This window comes from Wallemia ichthyophaga, assembly GCF_000400465.1.
Source record: "Wallemia ichthyophaga EXF-994 unplaced genomic scaffold scaffold6, whole genome shotgun sequence".
NCBI lineage: Eukaryota > Fungi > Basidiomycota > Wallemiomycetes > Wallemiales > Wallemiaceae > Wallemia > Wallemia ichthyophaga.
This window is the reverse complement of record NW_008806279.1, coordinates 527,277-543,345: the sequence shown is the minus strand read 5'-3', so window position 1 is coordinate 543,345 and position 16,069 is coordinate 527,277. Positions and strand designations below refer to the sequence as shown.

General features: G+C 45.1%; 7 protein-coding genes across 7 annotated transcripts in view; 3 read left to right on the top strand and 4 right to left on the bottom strand.

Annotated features, from left to right (window-relative positions):
- Positions 1-189: 189 nt before the first annotated feature.
- Positions 190-3,457, bottom strand: J056_004095 (Linear gramicidin synthase subunit D; the record flags this gene model as incomplete). The annotated part of the gene is made up of 3 exons (XM_009269304.1): positions 190-1,796; positions 1,846-3,382; positions 3,437-3,457. The coding sequence occupies 3 exons, from the start codon at positions 3,455-3,457 to the stop codon at positions 190-192; spliced, it is 3,165 nt and encodes a 1,054-aa protein (XP_009267579.1).
- A 774-nt stretch (positions 3,458-4,231) lies between these two features.
- J056_004094 (Drug resistance protein) lies at positions 4,232-5,853 on the top strand (the record flags this gene model as incomplete). Its single annotated transcript, XM_009269303.1, has 2 exons — positions 4,232-4,479; positions 4,527-5,853. The coding sequence occupies 2 exons, from the start codon at positions 4,232-4,234 to the stop codon at positions 5,851-5,853; spliced, it is 1,575 nt and encodes a 524-aa protein (XP_009267578.1).
- A 1,238-nt stretch (positions 5,854-7,091) lies between these two features.
- Positions 7,092-10,614, top strand: J056_004093 (Putative copper-transporting ATPase HMA5; the record flags this gene model as incomplete). The annotated part of the gene is made up of 3 exons (XM_009269302.1): positions 7,092-7,107; positions 7,155-8,701; positions 8,746-10,614. The coding sequence occupies 3 exons, from the start codon at positions 7,092-7,094 to the stop codon at positions 10,612-10,614; spliced, it is 3,432 nt and encodes a 1,143-aa protein (XP_009267577.1).
- Positions 10,615-10,700: 86 nt separating this feature from the next.
- On the bottom strand, positions 10,701-12,497 carry J056_004092 (4-coumarate--CoA ligase-like 7; the record flags this gene model as incomplete). The annotated part of the gene is made up of 4 exons (XM_009269301.1): positions 10,701-11,048; positions 11,097-11,250; positions 11,293-11,446; positions 11,525-12,497. 4 exons carry the CDS (start codon positions 12,495-12,497, stop codon positions 10,701-10,703), a joined length of 1,629 nt encoding a protein of 542 aa, XP_009267576.1.
- Positions 12,498-12,866: 369 nt separating this feature from the next.
- J056_004091 (4-coumarate--CoA ligase-like 7) lies at positions 12,867-14,638 on the bottom strand (the record flags this gene model as incomplete). Its single annotated transcript, XM_009269300.1, has 4 exons — positions 12,867-13,190; positions 13,239-13,392; positions 13,435-13,572; positions 13,635-14,638. 4 exons carry the CDS (start codon positions 14,636-14,638, stop codon positions 12,867-12,869), a joined length of 1,620 nt encoding a protein of 539 aa, XP_009267575.1.
- A 543-nt stretch (positions 14,639-15,181) lies between these two features.
- Positions 15,182-15,493, bottom strand: J056_004090 (uncharacterized protein; the record flags this gene model as incomplete). The annotated part of the gene is made up of 1 exon (XM_009269299.1): positions 15,182-15,493. The coding sequence occupies one exon, from the start codon at positions 15,491-15,493 to the stop codon at positions 15,182-15,184; it is 312 nt and encodes a 103-aa protein (XP_009267574.1).
- A 142-nt stretch (positions 15,494-15,635) lies between these two features.
- The window catches only part of J056_004089 (Cleavage stimulation factor subunit 2), a gene marked incomplete at both ends in the record, with an annotated part of 1,187 nt that continues 753 nt past the window's right edge, over positions 15,636-16,069 (top strand). The window contains 3 exons of the mRNA XM_009269298.1: positions 15,636-15,681; positions 15,728-15,865; positions 15,922-16,054. Coding sequence (XP_009267573.1) covers positions 15,636-15,681; positions 15,728-15,865; positions 15,922-16,054 — 317 coding nt within the window. The remainder of the gene's footprint in view (positions 15,682-15,727; positions 15,866-15,921; positions 16,055-16,069) is intronic.

Sequence of the window (16,069 nt, the reverse complement as noted above, 5' to 3'; positions counted from 1 at the left end):
AACGGCTTCAGGAAAGATTCTCAGAAGACATTTACGTACTTTGGCAGTACAGGAAAATGGTGCGCTTGCTAAACTTCAAATCTATTGACGAGATTACTAGGATTGTTGATATAGATGCGGTTACATGATATTCATATTAAGCGTTAATTGTCTAATTTATTATGATCTTTACAATAAATAAATAATCGTCTATAAGAGTCCCTCCTTGACCCAGTGATTCATCCACTTCTCAACATCTCTTTGGTTGAGTTCGGTACAGTTTCTAAGCGACTCAGACGCTTTCTGCGATCTCTCTGTCAGCAGAAGCGGATTTCCCATAGCCTCAACAAACTCTCGACGATGAGCAGCAATATCACTGGACTCGAACATCGGAAGCAGCTTGATAGCAGGGTTGTCGGACATGTTAGAGGTATCCTCGGCTTGCAGCCTTTCCAGCCAGTCACTATAGCTCACTAGTGTGACGCCAGCGCCTCTCTTGTTCAAATATTCAGCCACCACGTTAAAGACCGCGCTCCAGCTCGGTGGGCGTGGGTGCACGATGTGTAAAAGATCATGTGTTTTGCCTAGACTTCTTCTGTTGTGCGAAAAGTTTACAATGGCTTGCGCAGCATTGTCTAGCGGGATCCACGCGACTAAATCATTTCCATTTGGAAGACATTTGAGGGCGAGACTAGACTTGATAATCGCTGGTACCCAATTCGAAGAACTCCAGAAACCAGACTTTCTATCACCGCAAAGCTGTCCAATTCGAAGGACAGTCGTTGGTAGTCCCGTCTTCTGTGAGGCGGTGGCCAAGATACGCTCACCAACAAACTTGCTCTCACCATATCCCATTCCAACTGCAATTGCGGGGTCTGAGATCGGCTCCTCGAATGTCTTTTTGCCGACTGGCCAGCGCGCAAGACTTCCGATTGATGACGTGAAGATGACTGCAGCACCTCGACTTGATGTGATCGCGAGGTTGGTAAGATTGACCACACCGGAAATGTCCTGCTCAAATGACTGCAAGGCGACGTTAAAATCGACTCTCCAGGCGTTATGAATGATCACGTCCACTTTGGCACTAATTTCCAAGTAAATGGTCGTACTCAATCCAAGATCTGGCTTTGCTAAGTCGGCTTCGATGAGCGACAGCTTCTGTGATTCAACAATTCCAGCAGCTGGAATGCCCTTCCTAGCTAGACTGTCCACTTGACGCTCTTTAATACTCTTACGCTTTCGAGGATTTGCGCGGTTGAGAGCGTAGACGCGTTTGACGCTAGGGTCATGGATGAGAGTAACGAGAAGTTCGGTACCCAGTCCGCCAGTGGTACCAGTAACAACCACATTCCTACCCTCGCCTGATGGCTTTGACCATCCCTGTGCGCTTTTGCTTTTAAGATCGCGCGTGTGCAAAGCAATCGTTGCATCGATCTCGGCAGCCTTCGCAGCAATTATTTCCTCCTCTGACAGATGTTTGCTGTCGTCATTTAGCAGCTGCCCAACAAAATCGGAAAGAAGAGTGATTTTCGGGTGCTGAAACGCGATTGTTGCAGCTAAAGATACATTTTTGAAGGCTTTCAGGGATGCGACGAGCTTATTGCGGATTATTGTCGCCTGCATAGAGTCCATGCCTTGCGAGACAAGGTCAACGTCATCTTCGACAGTATTGCCGATCACTGACTTGACAATCGCTGAGACAGATGCCAAGACATTCGCACTATCAAATGCAACTAAACCAACGCCAACATCATTCGCGCTGTCGTAAGCTCTGTCGATCTCCTTCCTGTAGAGCTCGATCGCGGGTTTACGCTTGACTGGTGAGTGTCAGTGGGGTGTCTCGGACACTCAGAATAGCAATCTCACTACTGCCTTTTGGAGTAACAGGAAGTGGCCTGCTTAAATCAACAACAACAATCAAGGACTTTTGCAAGCGGGAATGTTGTGGTGCATGCTGATTTGCAGATTCGACGGACGGCCAAATGCCATCAATGAAGCTTTCAGCGTTGTCCACGGTATCATTAGGCTGTATAAGTATACCGTTAACACTTCTTTGTCTTCCAAACATCACCGATCCTGAGATCAGAGGATTTGCATTGATAATGCGCTCGATTGGCTCGGGATTTGTCTTTTCACCAGATGCCAGGATAATTTGGCTGTCTGATCTGCCAACAATCTTAACCAAATTAGGTTTCGTTGGGTGTCTCTCCACAAGATCACCAGTGGCATATCCTTTGACATCATCCAGGTTATTAACAGATGGTACGTGTTTATCGGTTTGGAGGAACTGGAGTTCAAATAGACCATCACCCTGATCAGCCAGCCTGTAGTGGTGATTCGACGAGAGCACCGCAAAAGCCCAGTCGTCCACATTGCTTCGAGGCCTAATTTCGAAGATGGAGCTGGAAGCTCCGCACTCTGTGTTGCCGTAGTTCGAAAGTAGTGGCACACCTTCTTTTGCTAAAGTAGCCCCAATTTCACCTAATGGAGCACCACCAAACATCACTAAATCTAACTTCTTGAGAAATTCGACACTTTCCGGATCTTTGGCCCATTCTTCAATGAAGGCTGGAACGGCGACTACGATGTGGCTTTCCGTTTGCCTGGCACCATCGAGGATACCTTGAGGAGTAGGAAATGGAGGTGGAATGTCAATTTTGGGAATGGTATTGATGTAAGGCGTGGATAGCGATCCTATAACATGAAACAAGATACCCATCGCATGGAACGTTGGCAATGCACCTGCGTAAAGCTTCTTTCCCCATAAATCCATCACATTGTTGTCGGCCGTAGGATTTTGTGCAAGGATCCAGCCCCGAATAGACTCGTTTGTAAGCTTGATAGGCTTTGGAAAGTCACCTGAAGAACCCGAAGAGTGGAGCATGATTACTACATTCGAGTCTTCCTCGAAATGTGGAGGAAGTGGGTCTAAGTTGACGTTGAACTCACCCGACTTTGGCAACAGCATATCTAATGAAGGTGTTTCGATTAGATTAAGCGCGTAGCCATCCTTGGCTAGTTCATTTTTGACTGCTTTGGCGTTTTTGGTGAGCTGTAAAGATGTATTGCCGTATACTAAGTGGTGAGTCTCTGACTTTTTGATAAGATAGGCCAACGCCGCCACTGAATTCCTGTTGGAAAGTGCAATGAATCTATTACCCGACACATTGACACCTTTCGCTATCGAAGAATAGCTTAATATCTCATTTTCCAAGTAGAGCCCGACTGCCTGGTCATTGTTGTGATTAAGTTGATGCTGGATGTAAGCAGCGGCTCTGTAAACAGCTTGATGAGTGTCTTTGCCGTTGAATTTCTGACCACAGGCATCCTCAAAAAATGTGTGATTTGTGTTTTGATCGAGGTGATACCGCACCAGAGATGGTACCGTCCATCTTGTGTTGTGCTGTAGCGAGTGGATGACAGTCAGTTAGCGATCATGGAATGCGATATCACATACAGCTGCTTCAAAGCAATTCATTCTCTATCAATCTCTATCAATTAAAGGATGACAAATACTATTCTTAGTCATATACCACTCAGGAGAATCATATCGCGACCATGAAAATTTATTCGCTCCAAAAAGTGTGCCTCCGGATACAGTTGTTTCGTATGACATCATTATAGGTATGACTTTTTTATGTTAAGAAAATGTTTAAATTAAAGAAAGGCTTGGGGTTAAAAAGAAATATATTATTAAGCGTGATCATGTAAAGAGATGATGAATTTTAGAAGTGGCATATCCATCAAACACATACTCGGAGTTATATTACCTCAATATTTTACCGAACGTCAGCCCTACTCCAAAGAGCCTGTCAAAAAGTTCTAAAGACATGGTGGCGTGAAAGAAAGCTGTCCAATAAAGTATCTCGTTCAGGTACTACAAAATTAGGTGAATCAGGTTACAGAGTTTCCCGCCTTGTCGTCCCTTACCCGTATTATTCAGGTTGCGGGAGCAATTGAAGAAACACAAATTTTTGGTTGTACTTTTTTTTTGTTATTTTACGAGTAAGTGATTAAAATAGGGCAACTCGCTGCTTCTTCACAAAGAAACTCCTAAAATTACGATCGCATTGGCGGAATCACAGTTACGCAAGGTTGACATATTCAAAAAGGACCGGTCATAAATAAGTATTTATTTGGACTAATGACTTACTCTATATTGCTCAATATCTCACACCACTCGCCGGTTCGGAGAAAAAAGTTGTAATTACATAAAATACGTACAACCCTTCCTCCTTCATTGTTCAATAATATGAGAGAGGCTTTAGAAGACGACCAAGTGCAAGAACCAACGGAGAAGTCTAACAGTGCTGCTTCATCAAAACCTTCGGCTAAACGATCATCCAGTACACTCAACTTTGTCAAGGACTGGGCGGCAATAGTGATATGCGTTAGTTGTATGTTGTTCACTCAGGTGGGACTTGGGGCGTATTTGGTAATCACCAAAGAGTTCATAGCGGAAACTTTTGGCGTGCAAGGGTCGCCGGGACAGCAATCATGGTGGGCGCAAGAGACTTACGTGATTGACTTGGCTTAATTAGATTTAGGATAGTAGCCGCTTTCTCCTTGTCAGTTGGTACCTTCGTATTGCCCAGTGGGAGATTGGGTGATATATATGGAAATAAGCGGATCATGTGCATTGGATTCGCATGGTACAGCCTCTGGTCGATGGTGACTGGCTTAACAGTGTACACGCGCTCGATTATATTCTTCGACGTGTGCAGAGCGCTGCAGGGTATAGCACCTGCCTTAATGCTTCCCAACGCTGTAGCAATAATAGGCCGGACATTCCCGCCAGGCATAAAAAAGGCTATATCATTTGCCTTGTTCGCTGCATCTGCCCCCAATGGATTCGTGGTTGGTGCTTTGTTCAGCAGTCTTTTCGCTCAAAGCTCGGTCAAAGCACCAGTTAGCGGAGCTGAATGGGTGTGGTCGACATTTGTGCTTTCTATCGCCCTTCTTGTCATGTTCGGTCTAGCGGTCTGGATTATCCCTCCAGATGGAGACAGAAGCGACCAGAAGGGAATAGGATTCGACTACTGGGGCGCTCTCACGGCAGTGCCCGGCTTAATTCTGCTTAACTTCGCCTGGAATCAGGCAGCCATTGTGACATGGAAGAATGGTTACGTCTGTGCTCTACTCGCAGTTGGCGTAATCTTACTCGGTGTATTTGCTTGGGTTGAGACTCGAGTAGCGCAGCCGCTACTACCACTGACAATTTTCAAGAACGTACACAACAACCTTATGCTCGGATGCGTTGCGACGGGATGGTCCACCTTTGGCATCTGGCTGCTCTTCTCTATCAGATACATCCAAGACCTACGAGGTGTTGATGCGCTTGAGACAGTCTCTCAGATAGTGCCATTTTGCGTAGTGGGTTGGTTAGGAGCAGCGATTTCACCTATCTTAATCATCAAATTCGGCGGCAGCTGGGTGACCATCGGTGCCATGTTTTCGTTCTTGATCGCAATATGTCTAGTGGCTTTCGAGCCTGTGAAGCTCACCTACTGGGCGATGCATTTTGTGAGCTATATTATTGCTACACTCGGTGTGGATATGAGCTTCCCAGCTGCTTCGGTTATCATCTCCGATCACCTGCCGCGTGAACATCAAGGACTGGCTGGATCGCTTATCAACACACTCGTCAACTATTCCATCGCGATCGCGTTGGGTATCGCCGCGACGGTTGAAAACCATGTGAATAACGGCGGTAAAGATCCAGAAGCTGGTATCAGAGGTGCTTGCTATCTCGGAGTAGGACTTTCGGCAGCCGGAGTTTTACTTGCTCTGATCAACAAAATAATCGAGGAGGTTGAAATACGCAGATCGCCGGATCCTCATGCTGCTCGTGAAGCTGGAAAATCTCTGGAGTGAGCGAGCATTCTAGATTAAGGCTGTCTAAATGGATCAGACAGCTTGACAGAAAGCAATTAATTTAAATTATTCTCGTTGTACTTCTGTATATGTTTTAAAAGAAGGCTGGTACAACGGTCAACTTTACAATGCAATAAATCGGCGGAATACGGTAGCTTAGTGCGCTTATAATTTTACCCAGGACCAGATGATCTCATTTTGCAGTTCGGCACCTCATCTCCGATAATCATTTCGGCATCTGTGCGTTTGTAGTTGTGTATATTCGTGGATGCAAAGTGTGTGAAGTAGACTAGATCACTTTGAACGTATTTTGTTCCTCCGTTGTGTATGAATTCGTCTTTCAAAGGATAAAACAGGTACAACACCTTTTTCTCAGCGACCCCGAAATTAAAGGGGAACTCTTACCAAGTCCAGCATCCTCTAAAACACTCAAGCACTATCACTCAATTTCACAAAAGGTATTTCACAAGAGTCATAAGTTGCCTTCAGTATTTTATAACTTTGTCTTTGTTTGGGGAGGTCTGCTTTGTTTGAATACGGACCCCTTATATTCCTGTGCAATGGTACCTAGCTTATTGTGAGTCACTCGACTTATAATTCACACGTTCAACATGGTTTGGCTGTTTGGTAACAAGATACAGGTGATTTGTAAGTGCTTTGACAGGAACTTGGTGATAACGTCGCATTATATCGGTGCTTTACAATCTTATTTCCACATTTGGCGTGCGCGAGATACTCCTAATCTTATCTTTGGGAAAGCGCGGAACAATACATTGGACGATTTGTTCAGGTAGATACTGCAATCAAAGAGAATATGAGAGAGATACAGAGTAAGAGCTGAGTTTGAATAGGAGCGGCCCAGCGTCTACGATTTACTCATGTTCACTAGAAGACGCTGAGGTCGGGCCAGGAAATTCTTTTTACGGCAAACAATACAGCATTACGCGTTTATTAAAAGCGTGAATTTAGGAATTAAAGTCTCCAATTATACAAAAAGTATAATCAGCATTGATTTGAATATTTGTTTTGTTTATAACCTTCGATAGCCACGTGACTAGGAACGAGAGTACTCGATAACCAAAGTCAGCATAAATACCAACTGAATGCATCGACAGCTTTAAATGTAATTAGCCGACTTCGTCTCTCTGACCTCAACCACCAAGACGAGACAGGCCGCAGACGACGATCAACAAATTACGCAATCCATCTTATCAGTAAGGCGATTAGAATAAATAAAAATGGAAAGCATGATAGGTGCGCTATCAGCAGCTTTCTCTACAGACCCACTCATACCTACTCAGTGCCAACCATCCACTGCCCTAGCTGCGTCTATGCTATTCAGAGCGCACTCAAAAATTCAGCAGCCAAAAACGTCTCAGTAAACCTTCTCAATAAATCTGTTTCTTTCGAATGTGATGATAAAAATGCTGCGAAGCGAGAAGTCGTTGGGGCTCTGCACGAAATTGGTTATTCGGTCGATCAGGAGAATTCATTCTTGAGGTCAAAAGACAAAGGAAAATCTCATGAAACGCTCAATACCCGCCACCTCGAAAGCTGCCAGGAGTGCAGAGAGAAGGGCGAAAACGCAACAAAGACTGGTAAATTATTCTACTTTACAAAGCTCTCAGTGGAGGGCATGACTTGTGCTAGTTGCACACAAACACTCTCTTCAACCCTGCGAGGAATGACTGGTGTTGATCCAGACAGCGTTCGAGTTAGCTTGATGTCTGCAGAAGCAGAATTCATCCACGAGCAACTCTCCCTGGAATCCGTGCAGAATGAGATCGATACAATTGGCTACGAAAGCAAAATTATCGAATCATCACCTCTAAAGAAGGAAGAAGACCAAGACACTGTCATAACAAAGTTTGAGTTTAAAGGTATGACATGCGCAAGCTGCTCGCAAACTATCAGTTCCGCCTTAAAACTAGAAGAAGGTGTCCTCACCGTAGACGTATCGCTTACTAGTGCTACTGCTATCGTTGAACATAACAAAGCCGTTGATGTCGCCCACCTTGTCGATACTATTGAAGATATCGGTTATGGTGCTACTGCTGTATCAACTGTGAGCCGAAATGAGGCTAGGAGCAACGAACGCAACGTGGAGTTTAAAGTAGATGGAATGTTTTGCGGTCATTGTCCTTCACACCTGCTAGACACACTGAACTCCCTGCCTCTAATTGCGCACACAAATGACATTACGCTCGATCATCCTTTCGTAACAGTCACGTACACTCCCAATTCTCCTTTACTCACTGTGCGTAGTATCATTAGGGATATTCATCACGCCCATCCGAAATTCACTATAACAGCGGTAGAAAACAATTCGGCGAATTCTTCGCGTTCCACCGCAATTCACTTAGCGGAATCAAAGGCATGGCTGGTCAGAGTGGCAGTATCCGCTGTGTTCAGTTTCGCAGCGTTGGTAATCAATGTTATTGGAATGGAATTACTCAACGAAGATCACCCTGTCAGACGTGAGCTTGAAAGACCCATCTGGGGACAGGCAACGGTTGGTATTGTAGTGATGTTTCTTCTTTCCTCTCCTGTTTACCTCATCGTGGGTTGGAATTTCCACAAAAAGTCGTATCTTTCTCTCAAGGCTTCTTACAAAGCTGTCAGCAAGAGTGATAGGTTTCCATGGATAGCGTTAGTCACGTGGGGTAGTATGGATTTGCTCGTCTCTCTCGGTACGACAGTAGCATACTTTGCGAGTATCGCGATGCTTATTATCGATATCCACTTAAAGACACCCGACGATAGAATGATGGGATACTTTGAAATGCCCATCTTCTTGATATTTTTTATCTCGATCGGGAGGACTCTAGAGAGCTACATGAAAGCGAAGGTGGGGAGGATTTAAGCAATATTTGTCATCTTACAGAATTCTAGACAGGTGATGCTATAAGTGCACTCGGCAAGCTGAAACCAAGCAAAGCGCTGCTTGTCGGGGACAACGACCTGTCCTTCTCTGAAGCAAAGACCAAAACAGACAGTGATTATGACCACGAGAATAGCTCAAGCAGCGAAACAACGCGGTTACTTCCTAATGGTAATAATGTTCCGGCACGCAGCAGCAGAGGTAGTATAAAGGAGACTTCGCTCACACTTATCGAGATCGGCGATACGCTGCTAGTGCAGGCGGGCGAAGTTGTGCCTATCGACGGTCTTATTAGCAGCCGGGGTAACTACCCGTTCGACATGAGCAGCGTCACAGGCGAGAGTCTTCCGGTCACTCTCCACGAGGGTGATGAGGTAATGACTGGAACTACCTGCCTGAAGGCGGTGTTTATGAAGGTGACGAGCACCTCGTCGGAGACGTTGATTGACAGGATCATACGGGTAGTGAACGATGCTCAATCCAAAAAAGCTCCAATAGAGAAGATTGCAGATGCAGTGACTGCGGTGTTTGTTCCTGTGATAGTTTTACTCTCAATTATCACGCTCATAGTGTGGCTCGTCGTTGCTGCAAATGCAGCAGAGCTCGGCGGCAAGATGGATCAAGGTGGCAAGATATTTTTTGCGATACAGTTCAGCGTTGCTACGTTAGTCGTCGCTTGTCCTTGCGGCATTGGTCTAGCTACACCTACAGCCATTGCAGTGGGATCGGGTGTACTCGCCAATCATGGTGTTCTTGTTCAGTCTGGTAGCGAATCTTTCGAGCTCGCCAACAAGGTCCAGATCGTGGTGCTCGACAAGACCGGAACGCTCACAGAAGGCAAGATCTCGATTGTTTCGGAAGAACGTCTCTCTAAGAAGGAGGATGGTTTGCTCGATGAAGACGTACTTTGGGGTATGGTTTCATCTATGGAAGAGCAGTCTTCGCATCCCATAGCCAAGGCAGTAAAGAGCCATGCCTCCGCGAAATCCCACTCACTGTTACCTGACTTATCCTCGTATGAAGAGGTTAGTGGTCGTGGAGTTAAGGGTGTGTTCAGTTGCGACGATAAAATGCTGGAGATGCGCATTGGGAGTGGCAAGTTTGTCGGTGCTGGCAGCCAACCTTCATCGACAGTCGACCGTTGGAGAAATAACGGTAATAGTATTGTGTTTGTGGCGCTAAAAGAGGCTGGTGCAGATGATGAAGCTTTGACGATCACATATGCACTAGCTATCGCTGACTCGCCTAGGGAAGAGTCGAGAGAGGTAGTACAGCAACTACACAATGCAGGCAAGCAAATTTTCATGCTGACGGGTGATGAGGAATTAACGGCGAGGGCTATAGCTAGGGATGTCGGTATCGCTGAGGAGAATGTGATGGCGGGTGCAATGCCTGATGATAAAGTGAAGTATATCGAGAAATTAAGGAATGAAGCTAATTGTAAGCCGCTTTCGCCTACAATGCTCTCGCGCATGAAGAGGTGGATTGGAAAGCCAGACAAAAGGGAAGTAACCCCGCTTGTTATGTTTGTCGGTGATGGACTCAATGATAGTGGGGCAATTATAGCAGCTGATGTGGGCACGTCGCAGGGTTCTGGTAGTCAGATTACCATATCTTCTGCACACTTCATTCTTCTCAACTCATCACTACGCTCGCTCATCAAAATATTCAAGCTATCGAAGTTAGTCAAGACACGCATCATCATCAATTTCATATGGGCGATTGTTTTCAACGTCACTCTTGTTCCTGTTGCTGCCGGTGTCTTTTACCCGCTGGGAGTGAAGCTGCCACCGGTATATTCCGCATTAGCGATGGCGCTTTCAAGCGTGAGTGTCGTAATTTCCAGCCTTTTACTCCGTCTACATCGGCCATCAAATTAGTTTGGAATTTTAGTTATGGTAAACCTTATGTATTATTCTTTGTCCAAAGTACAACAATTTCGAAGTTGATTCATTATGTTCAGGGCTTAAAGTTTAGCAAGCGCACCATTTTCCTGTGCTGCCATAGTACGTAAATGTCTCCTTAGTATTTTGCCAGCCGGTGTTTTGGGAATAGAATCAATTGTGCGCACACCACCACGCAGCTTTGAATGATTGGCGACTTTTCCTGCTATCCAAGCTCCTATCTCCGCACACCAAGCTTCATTGTTGAAGTTAGACGCGTGCTGAGGCACGACATAGGCTCTAGGCAGTTCCGTTGCCTGCTTATCGTCATACACACCAATCACAGCCGCATCCATTACTTCAGTATTCGACATGATCAATGCTTCAAGAGGTGCTGGTGTAACTTGGAACCCTTTGTACTTGATAAGTTCCTGTGAGGGCGTCAGCAAAACTTGAAACAACAAAAGACCATCTCCTACCTTCATTCTATCTACCACCTTGAATAGGCGTGTTTTGCTATCATATATTGCTATATCGCCAGTCTTGAAGAATCCATCTGACGTCATACTCTCGGCTGTGGCATCTGGTCTGTTGAGATAACCTTTCATGACTTGCGGACCTTTAACCCAGAGTCTGAGAGTGTTAGAGGGCACTCATGAGCAAGCTGATACTCACTCTCCACTCGATTTGTTGTCGCCTGGAACATCCTGGCCATTCTCGTCGACAAGGCGCGCTGTAGTGTTGCACACCAACCTTCCGACGTACGAGGGGTGGGTTTTGGTATACTCTAAAGGTAATTTGCATTCCAAAGGGCTCGTTTCCGTGAGACCTTTTGGTGTGTCAGCTATAAAGTGTCTGGAAAGCCACCTTCATAACTTGCCGTATCCATTCGTGATCACTACGACACCTCCCAGCTTTTCACTGACGCTGTGTACGAGATCTTCTCCCAATGGAGTTGCGCCGATACCCAATTGTCTCAGTGAACTAAGATCATACTTTTTTTCAATATCGCTTTTGAGAATATTGTTGAGAATCGGAGGTATTACTGCCGATACTGTGACACGATATTTTTCAATTGCAGCAGCAAATTCGTCAAGAGAGTAGCGGAAAAGCAGCACTTGTGGTACTTGTTGCTGTGAAAGGGTGTATAGAGTGCTTCCTAGTCCAAAAATGTGGTATAAGGGCAGAAAAGAAAGGACGACATCTGTGAGTTGTGAAGCTGAAGAGTGAGTGTTGTTTGACTGGCAAATATTCGAAACCATGTTATAATGCGTTGTCATAACACCCTTGCTTACACCTGTCGTTCCGCTGCTATAGCAAGTGATAGCGACATCGTGTGCACTTTCGCCGTCAAAATTTTCAGGTATGCCCCTTTGCCTTTCCTGACAGAGGAGATGAGCGTATGATACGTGGTTCCTGAAGCTTTTCTCGGTCGCTGATACTACCCTCTCACGTATCTTGCTTTCTGACCACCCTATCTCCTTCAGTATCTTGTTGGTCAGATCGATGTTGTCTGGATGTGCGAAAATGAACGAGACCTCGCTATCTTTGATCTGGTGGGATAGTTCCAAGTAGTTGTATGCAGGGTTGGCAAGTGACACACATGCTCCCGCAGCTTGTGTGCCCATGAAGAGGATAGGATAGACGAGCGAGTTTGGTGTAAGGATGAGTACTCTATCGCCCTTGCCTACGTTTTGGTGTTTTCGCAGCCCATACGCTAGCTGTAAGGAGTATTTACGAAGTTGGGAAATTGTAAGAGAATTATCGTTGGTTGAGTCAATGAAAACAGTCTTGTCATTGGATTGCTGATGTTCCGGTAAAATAAAGTCAAAGATGCTTGTCTTTGGTATTTCTATGTCTTTAAAAGGCGATACAATCATTGTGGGAGTGGTTCAAGATGCGCCCGGTTGTTTCAGAAAGATAACCGGTTGTTGATGTCAGCTGCAATTATCATCTGGCATAATCAGGCGATCAAAATGTATGCTTTATAATGGATTATGAACGCATATAAACATTGCCGCCCCAATGACCTGTTTCCTTGGTATTCAACAACTGAAACAAGGAAAATTTCAAGGTGAATGGCTATTAATTAATAGGTTAAACGGCCCGGAAGTTTAGTTTGTGCTGCTGGGATTCCTTATAAAGACTCTGATGTTAAACATTCTATGCCATTTGCATAATTACAATATTTCATGAGATCGTAATTGTTATCACAAGCACACCGATTAACGGTTAGAATAAGGTTTATATTATTGTGCTGCCAAAGTACGTAAGTTCTTTCTAAGAATCTTTCCTGAAGCCGTTTTGGGGATGACATCGATTGTGCACACACCACCACGCAGCTTTGAATGATTTGCAACCGTATCGGCTACCCAAGCTCCTATCTCCGCACACCAAGCTGCATTGTTGAAGTTAGACGCGTGCTGAGGCACGACATAGGCTCTAGGCAGTTCCGTTGCCTGCTTATCGTCATACACACCAATCACAGCCGCATCCATTACTTCAGTATTCGACATGATCAATGCTTCAAGAGGTGCTGGTGTAACTTGGAACCCTTTGTACTTGATAAGTTCCTGTGAGGGCGTCAGCAAGACTTGAAACAACAAAAGTCCACCTCCTACCTTCATTCTATCTACCACCTTGAATAGGCGTGTTTTGCTATCATATATTGCTATATCGCCAGTCTTGAAGAATCCATCTGACGTCATACTCTCGGCTGTGGCATCTGGTCTGTTGAGATAGCCTTTCATGACTTGCGGACCTTTAACCCAGAGTCTGAGAGTGTTAGAGGGCACTCATGAGCAAGCTGATACTCACTCTCCACTCGATTTGTTGTCGCCTGGAACATCCTGGCCATTCTCGTCGACAAGACGCGCTGTAGTGTTACAAACCAACTTTCCAATATACGATGGGTGGGTTTTGGTATATTCTAAAGGTAATTTGCATACCAAAGGGCTCGTTTCCGTGAGACCTTTTTGTGAGTCAGCTAAAAGGTGTTTGACAGTCACTATCCCGACTTGCCATATCCATTTGAAACCGCGACCACGCCCTCTAACTTGTCACTGAAGCTGTTTGTGAGATCAGCTCCTAGTGGAGTAGCGCCGACGTGCACTACCCTTAGTGAGCTAAAGTCGAATTTCTTTTCAATGTCAGTTTTCAAGATTGAATTGAGAATTGGCGGGACGGCCCATGTAGCAGTAATGCCATATTTTTCAATCACAGCGCCAAATGCGTCAAGAGAAAAGCGGGGTAAAAGTACCTGAGTTACATTCTGCTTGCCTAAAGTGTAGAGAAGGCCTAGAATTCCAAAAATATGGCAAAAGGGTAAGAACGTCAGCGTTACGTCATTTACTTGAAGCGCGAAGGCGCGCGTGTTGTCTGATTGACACAGATTCGCCACGAAGTTCCGGTGTGTTGTCATTACCCCTTTGCTTGCACCAGTTGTACCGCTACTGTAACATATTAAAGCAACATCGTGAGCTGAATCTCCATCGAATTTTTCAGGTATACCGCGCTGAATGTCATCACATAGCAGTTGAGTGTATGGGACGTGGTTACCAAAGCTTTCCTCAGTCGCTGACACCACCCTCTCATTTATTTTGCTCTCTGGCCAGCCGATCTCTTTCAAAGTTTTGATTGCAAGGTCCATGTTGTCTGGATGCGCGAAGATGAACGACGCCTCGCTATCCTCGATCTGGTGGGATAACTCGAATTCATTGTATGCATGATTTGCCGGCGATACGCAAGCTCCTGCAGCCGACGTGCCGAGAAGGAGAATGGGGTAGGCGATCGAGTTTGGACTGTAGATGAGTACTTTGTCACTTTTACCAATGTTGTGGTATTTTCTAAGCCCATACGCTAGCTGTAAGGAGTATTTACGAAGCTGAGAAATTGTAAGAGAATTATCGTTGGTTGAGTCAATGAAAACAGTCTTGTCATTGGATTGCTGATGTTCCGGTAAAATAAAGTCAAAGATGCTTGTCTTTGGTATTTCTATGTCTTTAAATGATGATTTGATCATTGTTGAACTGATTGAAGAATGCTCGACTTAATGAATGCCGTCAAATTATACTTCTGACACTTCTGTTGATGTCCGAGACTGTCGCTGTCGATGTAGGCTACTTAGGATGAATCTGTGAATCTGCGATCATGTTCAGAATCATGTTCAATTTCACGTTATGTGATTATATGGTTGAGGTGGAGATCAATGAAGCCTGAGGTGAAACCTAGTGAATCAACCACGCTAAAAGTCAAGACATTTCGAAGAACCCTGAATTGTTTTTAAACAACGCTTATAAAGATGGATGCATTCATGTTTTGACTTGTTTCGCTGCCTGCTTTAGCTCCAAGATGATGTAATGTGAAGATTTTGCAATAAAGTGATTGTATTGACTGTGCGCCAAATTCACTGAGCGATTTTGTGCTGTCCAAGTTGATATATAAAAAACCACGTCTTCATTTAATACCATGAAAAAGCACCTAAAAAGTAATACACATGCATATTGAATCAAAAGTACAAGTTCCGCTGAGATTGTTTGTGTGTTTGGATATTCGCGCTCGTCGCTCATCTCCTGATAGCGAAGAGAATTAGAATAGAAATCTCTGAAGATGCTATAAGTAGGGCTATTGCCACGACAACAGACACTGCCTGGAAGCTGGTGGGAGACTGGCGGAGTGGGGTAGCAATTGATCCCTTCTCTGCAATGGAGTAGTGTTCTGAGCTTATAAGATGCTTCTCGCTGTCTATGGAGTGTGCTATGACGTAGGAAGCGTGATTTTTGGGGGTTTTAGGGGTATTTGTAGGTGGCTTGTCATTATCAGACGCTTCATTTACGTGATTGGCGGTTCTATGGCTGTACCAGTGCTTGTAAGCCATTTTAGTGACGGTAGTTGGTTGATAAGGGGAGTCGAGAGTATTGACTATTAAATTGAAGGAAAAGAGAAATACAAGGATGCTTGAAATTGATTTAATTTACTTGAAATTACTTGACTTGCTCGTCTATCTCCAACGCCCACCAATGGGAACTCCCAACGCTCAGCTGTTAGGATCAAAGATTGTATTTGGTGGGGAATACACGAGTCATGTCTGCTTAATTTAATTTGTGCGCAGTTGGGAATCTCCCGTACGATATCAATGAGGAGGAAGTTGTCAGGATATTTCAGGAAGTTGGCCCCGTGAAGGACTTCCGTATGAATTTTGACAGGCACACCGGCAAGCCTAAAGGATATGGATTTGTTGAGTATTACGGTGTGTTCGATCCTGTCGACTCACTGTCTCCTTACTCACCCACTCTCCCTCCGCAGACGGCGACACGGCCGCTTCTGCTGTGCGCAATCTCCACGATAATCCTGTCGGTGGTCGGCCGCTGCGTGTCGATCTTGCCCCAGATGACCCCAAGCAGTCCAAGCAGAAGGAGAGGGAGAGAGAGCGTGACCGGTATAGTGGGGGTGG